General features: G+C 47.0%; 1 protein-coding gene across 1 annotated transcript; it reads right to left on the bottom strand.

Annotated features, from left to right (window-relative positions):
- Window positions 1-1,263: 1,263 nt before the first annotated feature.
- On the bottom strand, window positions 1,264-7,436 carry marveld1 (MARVEL domain containing 1). The gene has a single exon (XM_073027031.1). It carries the CDS (start codon window positions 7,251-7,253, stop codon window positions 6,561-6,563), a length of 693 nt encoding a protein of 230 aa, XP_072883132.1. The 5' UTR covers window positions 7,254-7,436; the 3' UTR covers window positions 1,264-6,560.
- Between the last annotated feature and the right edge of the window lie 2,257 nt (window positions 7,437-9,693).

Below are 9,693 nucleotides of genomic sequence, written 5' to 3'. Positions count from 1 at the left end.
ACTCTTTGAGTGATTATGCAGAAAGCTTGAAGTTAATAACTCATCTCCTTCTATCTTAGGCCACGAACTTATCAATCACCCTGATGAGTTAACTTCAGACTTTCTGCATAATCACTCAAAGAGTTGACCTGCACGTGCACGTAACGAGAGCTGTATAACTCATCTCCCTCTACCTTAGGCCACAATCTTATTAATCACCCCTGCTGTGGACACTTTCTGGAAGTCCAAGATCTGGACTGTGTGTGTAAATGTAGGAGGGGACTATGTTGAAAAATAAATGTGCTAGGTTTTCTAAAATTGACTCCTTCTACCTTAGGCCATGAACTTATCAATTACCCCTGGTAAGTACCTGGAATAAGCTGGCAGAGGAAGTGGTTGAGGCAGTACAACTATAATATTTAAGAGGTACTTGGATACAGACATGGAGGGGAGGGGCTCAGAAGGTTATGGACCAAACATGGCAAGTGGGACTAGAAGGGAGCAGTTGGGCCGAAGGGCGGTGAACTCATTGCGGATGGTCACGGTGAAGAGGGTGCTACTTTGTACAGGCCAATGGAAAGCAGATGGAAGCTGAGCAATGGATTTTGGGATTGGATGAGATCTTCTGCCTAGGACTGGTGGCATAGCAGGAAGGTACAAGGACGTAAAGGGACTCAGAGCTGGAGTTAAGGTAGGGGGAGGATAGGGTCGTCACGGCAGCATGGCAGTTAGCGCGACACTTTACAGCGCTAGCAATCACCGATCAGAGTTCAATTCCCGCTGCTGTCTGTATGGAATTTATATATTCTCCCTATGACCGCGTGTGTTTCCTCCCACACTCCGAAGTGGTACAGTTAAGGTTAGTTGTGGGCATGCTATGTTGGTCCCGTAAGCATGGGTTAGCTTGCCCCCAGTACATCCTCGGACTGGGTTGGTCACTGACACAAACTATGTTTTCATGTTTCGATAGACATGTACCAAATAAAGCTCATCTAAATCTAATCTAATCTTCTGCAGGTAGAGCCTGGCCCACTACAAATTATGTCCTGATGGATGTGCAGCAATTGCAGGGATCCCACATCCTCCCCAGGGGCATTAATGATCACCCCACGTCGAAGCTCCCCATCATCAAGGCACAGATTCAGCAGTCCCCTCACACACTGGCACTAAAAGGTCTTGACCTTCTCGATCCCACACAACATCTCTTTCCTACAATACTTAACTTGCAAACCAATAAATATCTGACAACCATCATAACGAGGAAGTGTGGACAGATGGGACTAGCTTAGTAACATCGTGGTCAGCATGGACAAGTAGGGTTGAAGGGTTGGCTTCCATGGGGAAGGAAGGACAAAGGAACACATGGGTTCAATGGGCTGAATGGCCTTCCATGCTGTACAACTCATTAACCATTTATTGGAACCCAATGAGTGCACAGAAGTTTCAGATCTCTGGTCTCCCATCAACACCCAGCGGTAGGTCGGGAAGGGTATCAATGTGGCCAAAGAGTGACCCATTGACCTTGACGTCCTAAAACTCAGGACATTCAATCCGGAAAAAGAGAGGACATATATATATTTGGCCTTGTTAGCAAATATGGCCCATCTAACATTGCCCAGAAATGGAGATTGCCCATTCACCAGTCAACCACATTGCTTATGGTGTATGGAAGGACCATTGATTCTTATCCCTACAAGCCAGAGCAGTTCTTAAATATAGATAGCACTGATGAAAACTTCACAGAAAGGTTACAGGATTGAAACAGACTGTTCGGCCCACCAATTCAGCACCAACTTGGAAGACCTAATTCCACATCCTTTCTCAGGAGACCTAACTTTCTCCTATTCCTTCCAAGTACTAAACCAGTTCCCTTTACAATGCCAAGTTGAATCACCCCACACTAAACACCTGTCCCTGATCATTCTCTGGGCAAAACTGCTCTTCCATGAGAGACTTTTGAGCATAAGACAAAGGAGTAGAATTAGACCATTCAGCCCATCAAACCTACCGGCTGATTTATTATCCCCTTCAAGTCCACTTTTTGGTTCCTCTTCCATGCTCCATCCCCTGGCTCCTGACCCTTCCACCAATTAGAATGCTCCTTTTACATACCATTACTTTACACCCCCGTCCCAAAGGGAACCACCCCACCTTCTGCAGTCCTCTCACCTGAGATATCTGCCATTATCTTACTCCCTTTACCCTCTCGGAAACCATGAAAGGGGTGGCACAGTAGGGTAGTGGTTAGCACAATAATATATTGATGCAATTACAAAGGCGGCACGGTAACGGCTACCTTTCGCTAGGAGTTTGAGGAGATTTGGTATGTCATCAAAGACACACGCAAATTTCTTCAAACGCACCATGGAGAGCATTCCAGCTGGTTGCAGCACTGTCCGGTACGGAGGGGCCGCTGCACAGGATCGGCAAAAGCTGCAGGAGGTTGTCAATTCTCCCATCTCCACCTGGGGCACTAGCCTCCCCAGCACTTGAGGACACCTTCAAAAGATGATCTCAAGAAGGTGAAGGGGGTCCATCATTAAGGACCCCTAGCACCCAGGACATGTCCTCTTCTCATTGTTATCAACCTAAAGGCACACACTCAGTGCTTCTGGAACCACTTCTTCCCCTCCACCGTCAGAGTTTAGAATGCACAATGAATTACTTACTTAATACAATTTATAGTTAATTATTATTAATACAGCAATGTACCGCTGTCACAACAGATTTCATGACATATGCCAGTGATACTGAACCTGATACTGATATTACAGCGTCAGTGATCACCGATTGGGATACGATTCGCGTCACAGCTGTAAAGAGTTTGTACGTTCTCCCCGCGACCGCGCGAGTTTCCTCTGAGTGCCCCACCCTCATTCCAGAAACATACAGTACAGTTTGGGTTAGCAAGTCATGGGCAGGCTACGTTGGCACTGGAAGCATGGTGACTCTCGTACAATGCTCGCTGATTTGATTTGACACAAAGGACACGTTTACTGTATCTTTCAATTACAAATAAAGATGATCTCTCACATCCTTCCTAAATATGTGTCTCTGGAACGTCACATGCTACTGGATGGGGGGGGGGGGTGAGAAGGTTCTTGATCTAACCTGTGGTTTACACACGTGCTCCTTGGACAGAGGAAACTCCCCCACCCCATCGTCAGAATGACATTCCCGTCACACACAGGCTGATCTGTATTAAACCAGAGGGGGGAAGTGTTGGTGCTTTGCACGGGACAGTGGCGAAGGGTGTGAGGATGGGAAAGGGAGCACTTCTCCGGTTCCTAATAGAAACCCAGTGCAATATTGGGTTACGGGGATGTCACATCTGCATCAACAGCTGGATCTAGGAGGCTCCTTCAAGAGATATTCACCCTTGCATTTCACATTCTGCGAACATTAGTTCACACCCAGCATGCTTCATGGAACTGCAATTTCATCCTTAAAATGGAGGCCTGTTGGACACATTCCACTGTGTAACACACTTCCAAATGTCCACTGTTCTTACAACCTGTTCAATTTTATTCCACCTCACCCCTAGGGATCTTTTATTCCATATATAAACTCCCAATTATTTTAATTATGCTCCAGCCCATCTTACCCCTGGGTATCAGTTATTCTGCTGTAACCATCCTCCTCCCAAACCCCTCCATTAGATTCCAGCCTGTAACTCCTTCCTGTCTAGTAATCATTCTTCGTATTTTTTAAAATTTAAATATAGCATGATAACAGGTTCTTCCAGCCCAGTAAGCCTGCTGGAATTACACCTGATTGCACCGAATTAACCCACTAACCCCTAGGTCTTTGGAGTGAAGGAGGAAACTGAAACGTACAAACTCCTTACAGACAATGGTGGAATTGAACCACCAGGGTTGCAGGCTCTGTAACAGCATTATGTTAACCCCTATGCTACCATGTCTTGATAATATCTCCAGCTGTAACTACATGCTGCATAAGGGTGCCTGCAATACTACCCTTGGGTTAATAAATGAAGTTTCTTTTATACCCAATTACCCACCCCTCACTCTCATAACCCCCACATTAGCCATGTGCCTTTATCCCAAAGCTACCTAACTGTCCGCCCACACCCTCCAAAGCCTATGACCATGCCCTCCATTATGGAAGACATGAGTTCCAGGCACACAGGAACACCACTCCCCTCCAAGTCACCCGCTGTCTCAACTCGGAAACCCATCACCATCCCTCCCCTGTCACTGGGTCCGAATCTTGGTGCTCACTGTGGGGGCACCTTCACCAGACCACCCGCAATGGTCAAGCTCACCTCCTCATGGGCAATTATGGACGAGCAATAAATGCTGGCACCTGCTGACAAAGGGTCTCAGCCCAAAACGTCAACAGTTTATTCCCCTCCATAGGCGCTGCCTGATTTGCTGAGTTTCTCCACCATTTTGGATTTCCAACATTTTGCAGAATCTCTCGTGTCCTTAAGAGTCTCTGGATTCCCACACCTCCCAGTTCCCATCCATCCCTCTTATCACACGATCTATTCTCTGCCCAGAAACCCTTCCACTGTATCCAGAGCAACACACACACAAAATGCTGCAGGAACTTAGCAAGTCGGGCAGCATCATATAGGAGTAAGTAGTTGATATTTCGGGCTAGCACCTTCCATCAAGATCCAGGGCCCATTCCAGTGACTCCGAAAATCAAGCAGCCCCCTCATCAGTGGAACTCCTCCTAATTCTGATCCTCTAAGGGCTATTACAGTGACAGTAATCACTGATAGCGGTTCAATTCCTGCTGCCTCCTGTACATTCTTCCCGTGGCCACGTACGTTTCCTCCAGGTGCTCCAGTTTCCTCCCACATGCCGGAAACATACCGGTCGAGGTTAGTTAGTTGTGGGCAACGCTGGAAGCACAGCAACACTTGGAGGCTGCCCTCCACCCACCCCAGCACATCCTCGGACCGAGTTGGTTGTTGAAACAAACAAAACATTTCACTGGATATTTTGGTGTTTCAATGTACATGTGATAAATAAATCTGTACGCCTCGGTATCCTACCAAACCACACCACTTTGACTGGGTACAAAGACATGCACTCAGTGGCCACTTCATTAGGTACACCTGCTCGTTAATGTAAATGTCTAATCAGCCAATCATGTAGCAGCAACTCAATGTATAAAGGCATACAGGCATGTTAAGACGTTCTGTTGACGCTTAGTCCAAACATCAGAATGGGGAAGAAAAGCGATCTAAGTGACTTTGACTGTGGAATGATTGTTGGTGCCAGACAGGGAGGTTTGAGTATCTCAGAAACTGCTGATTTCCTGGGATTGTCACACAACAGAGTTTACAGAGAATGGTGTGAAAAACAATGAACATCCATTGAGTGGCAGTTCTGTGGGTGAAAATGCCTTGTTAATGAGAGAGATCAGAGAATGGCCAGACTGGTTCAAACCGACAGGAAGGCGACATTAACTCAAATAACCACATGTTACAACATCGGCGTGCAGAGGCCCATCTTTGAACGTACATGTTGAACCTTGAAATGGACGGGCTACAGCAGCAGAAGACCACAATCAAACACTCAGTTGACCACGTTATTAGGTACGGGAGGTACTTAATAAAGTGGCCAAGAGTGAATAATCCTTTAGTTTAAAACAAACAATACTTAGCAGCATTTCGCCCTGCACATTTGCTACCATAAGTTCAGGCAAGCTCTGTTACAAATCAGAGAGCTGGGTTAGGCAAATGGTTACATTGCTAGTAGGCCTAAACTTGGAAGAAATTTCCAGGGTCACTGGGGTTTCTGTACACCAACAATTATACACTTTGGGTAAAATTACAGTGCCTCCCAACTGCCTGAACAAAGGAAATTAAACGCACGCAGTTCAAAACTTGTACAGTAGAAATAATCTGCTTGCCAACTGGCCACATCGGTTGTGTGTCTGTCTGTCTCTCAATTGCTTTACAGTACAGTGCCTTCATTCAGCTTGTCAAAAAATTCAGCTCCCAAGATTTGTGCAGAGGAATGTTGCAGGGGATTCGAGGGAAGAGAAGCGAGGTGAGAGGAGTCAGGGGAGAGGGTGGGGAAGCAAACTTAAATCTCCAGCCAAATGTCATGCAGGAATGTCAGTCTGTAGGTGGAGCAGAGGGGGGAAAGAGAAGATTGATAATTCTGGGATCTCTCTCTCTCTCACACACACACAAAGAGCTCTGCAAGGCCTAAATAGAGTGGACATGGAGAGTAAGTTTCCTACAGTGGGTAGTCTAGGGTCAAAGGGCACAGCCTCAGAATATAAGGATGTCCCTTTAGAACAGAGATGAGGGAGGAATTTCTTTAGCCAGAGGGTGGTGAATCTGTGGAATTCTTTGCTACAGACAGCTGTGGAGGCCAAGTCATTGGGTATATTTAAAGCAGAGGTGGGTAGGTTCTTGATTAGTATGGGCATCAAAGGTTATGGGGAGAAGGCAAGGGAATGTGGTTGAGAGGGGCAAGTCACCCGTGATGGAATTGCAGAGCAGACAATAGTTCTGCTCCCATGTCTTAGGGCCTTATCTTTCAGGAAATAATCCATACAGAATCTTCTCTTCTTCAAACGAAGAAAACAAAATCCTAATATCCCATTTCCACTTTGGTGGCCTTCCTCGCTGAACCTCCTCCTCCTCTTTCACCGGGGGTCGCTCCTGTTGCCTCCGTGCCCAACTGGTGGAATCTCGAGGTCCAGCGAGAAGAAGAAGAAACGGAAGACGGAACAGCCGTATCGTGCGTGTTTTGTGCGGGTCGTTTGGAATCCAAGGTCCCCTGGGAGAGCCAAGTTCTAGACGACCAACTGCTGCCGAGGCACTTCCAGCAGCAGCAGTAGACGGAGGAGAGCAAGTAGAGGAAGGTGCAGAGGCAGACGAAGACAGTGGCGCTTAGGTACGCTTTGTATGGGCAGTGGAACCTGTAGCCGGGCAGGTCGCAGAAGCTCTTCTCTCGGGTCTTCTTGCCGATGAGGCAGGAAGCCACCAGGTAGAGGACAGTGGCCAGTACGTCGTGCACAGCGTTGGTCAGAGGCCAGCGTTCGCCTCCCAGCAGGGGCACCAGCTCGCTCTTGCCCAGCAGGGTGAGGAAGAAGAGGGCGAGGGTGGTGAGCCAGAAGAGGACCGCCACAAAAACCACGTAGTGCAAGGCTCCGTCGTACCTGCTCACCGCGATGGTCACCCAGACCACGGTGCCCAGCACCAGCTGGAGGATCCGCAAAACCCCCAGCACACTCCGCAGGAACTCCCTCCGGACGGACACGTTGCTGGACTGCGCGGGCATGATCTTCGCCGGGGAGGACTGCAAAGACGGTCCAACCGAAGCTGCAGCGAGCGCCCAGACACTCCGCCACTTTCGTGATTCCGCTTCCTGTGACTACCCCTCCCTCTAATCCAAACCACAACCCCTTTCAAACCATCCTTATCCTCCCTCCTTCAGAAAAAACTTCCACTCGAAACTCCTACATACCCCGTGGCACAATCACCAAACTTTTTATTTTACTAAACTGTTTTTTTTCTGAGTTATTTTAACAATTTCCTATAAAAATCTGACTTATTCTGCAAACGTAAACTTCCAGACGTTTTTTAAAACGGTTTTAATTTACTACAACATTGTTTGTGTCTGAACTTCCGCGTGATTGGACAGTCACTTCCTTTCCGTTACTATCTTTTCCAAACTTTTCTTTGGGATCTGTAAACGTTTCCTAAACCGAAGTATTTTTCTTTATTTTAACTTTATTTTTCGGAAGGTTTGTACCATTCTAAAATGTATAATTTTATCACTCTAAACTAATTTAGATTTTTTTTTAATCATCAAATTCCTGAATCTTTTTCAAAGTTGACAACGTAACTTTCTTCTCCTCACTCGTTGCCTTTCCCTGACTCTGCTTGCTTCCATTCGGATTCATCCGTTTGTCGCTTACACCCGAAAACAATCCAACGCGTTGTTTGTATAACAACCGACACAACCCAAAGGTGTGCCGAGAGCAGCCCCGAAGTGTCAAAGTTCAAAGTAAATTTATCATCGGAGTACATTAGTGTCACCATTGAGAGTCGTTTTCTTGTGGCATTCACAGTAAGTATGAAGAAACTCAACAGAATCATGGCAAAACACACACACACACACACACACACACACACACACACACACACACACACACACACACACACACACACACACACACACACACACACACACACACACACACACACACACACACACACACACACACACACACACACACACACACACACACCAGCCAGCCAGCCAGCCAGCCAGCCAGCCAGCCAGCATACCATGTCCACAATATTCAGCAAATCACAGAAGCAACAAAAGGACAGGGAAACCAGCCCCAGTTCACATAGAACAGTCCTCCTCCTCCCGGATGGTAGGATTTAAAGCTTCATCCATAGAACACTACAGCACAGTACAGGCTCTTCAGCCCTCCATGTTGTGCCGACCCATATAATCCTTTAAAAAAGTACTAAACCCACACTACCCCATAACTCTCCATTTTACTTTCATCCATGTGCCTGTCCAAGAGGCTCTTAAATACCCCTAATGTTTTAGCCTCCACCACCATCCCTGGCAAGTCATTCCAGGCACTCACAACCCTCTGTGTAAAAAACTTACCCCTGACGTCTCCCCTAAACTTCCCTCCCTTAATTTTGTACATATACCCTCTGGTGTTTGCTATTGGTGCCTTGGGTAACAGGTACTGACTATCCACCCTATCTATGATCCTCAAACACGAGGAAATCTGCAGATGCTGGAAATTCAAGCAACACACACAAAATGCCGGTGGAACGCAGCAGGCCAGGCAGCATCCATGGAAGAGGTACAGTCAACGTTTCGGGCCAAGACCCTTCGTCAGGGCTAACTGAAAGAAAAGACCCATATAAGATTATTAAGGGATTGGACACACTAGAGGCAGGAAAAATGTTCCCGATGTTGGGGGAGTCCAGAACCAGAGGCCACAGTTTAAGAATAAGGGGTAGGCCATTTAGAACAGAGTTGAGGAAAATCTTTTTCACCCAGAGAGTGGTGGATATGTGGAATGCTCTGCCTCAGAAGGCAGTGGAGGCCAATTCTCTGGATGCTTTCAAGAAAGAGTTAGATAGAGCTCTTAAAGATAGCGGAGTCGAGAGATATGGGGAGAAGGCAGGAACGGGGGTACTGATTGTGGATGATCAGCCATGATCACATTGAATGGCGGTGCTGGCTCAAAGGGCCGAACGGCCCACTCCTGCACCTATTGTCTATGCCTCTCATAATCTTGTAGACCTCTATCAAGTCCCCTCTCATTCTTCTACACTCCAAAGAGAAAAGTCCCAGCTCTGCTAATCTTGCTTCATATGACTTGTTCTCCAAACCAGGCAACATCCCTCCCCCTCCTGTCTTCTCCTATCATTTCGGATCTCCCCCTCCCCCTCCCACTTTCAAATCTCTTACTATCTCTTCTTTCCGTTAGTTCTGACGAAGGGGCTCGGCCCGAAACGTCGACTGTACCTCTCCCTATAGATGCTGCCTGGCCTGCTGCGTTCCACCAGCATTTTGTGTGTGTTGCTTGAATTTCCAGCATCTGCAGATTTCCTCAGGTTTGAGGATTTAAAGGATTTTGTTTTACACTTGGTGGCTACCGCATTCATGAAGTAAAATCTACCCCCCCCCCCCCGCACACCCCCGTGTGAGAGATTAATAAATTGCTTAAAGTTACAGAATA

The sequence above is a fragment of the Hemitrygon akajei genome, chromosome 23, assembly GCF_048418815.1.
Source record: "Hemitrygon akajei chromosome 23, sHemAka1.3, whole genome shotgun sequence".
NCBI lineage: Eukaryota > Metazoa > Chordata > Chondrichthyes > Myliobatiformes > Dasyatidae > Hemitrygon > Hemitrygon akajei.
Note: the sequence above shows the minus strand (reverse complement) of the source record. Positions and strands in the feature narration are given on the sequence as shown.

Bases quoted from the DNA above. Each gene is read 5' to 3' on its own strand.
- marveld1 (XM_073027031.1), bottom strand. From the start codon at position 7,253: ATGCCCGCGCAGTCCAGCAACGTGTCCGTCCGGAGGGAGTTCCTGCGG.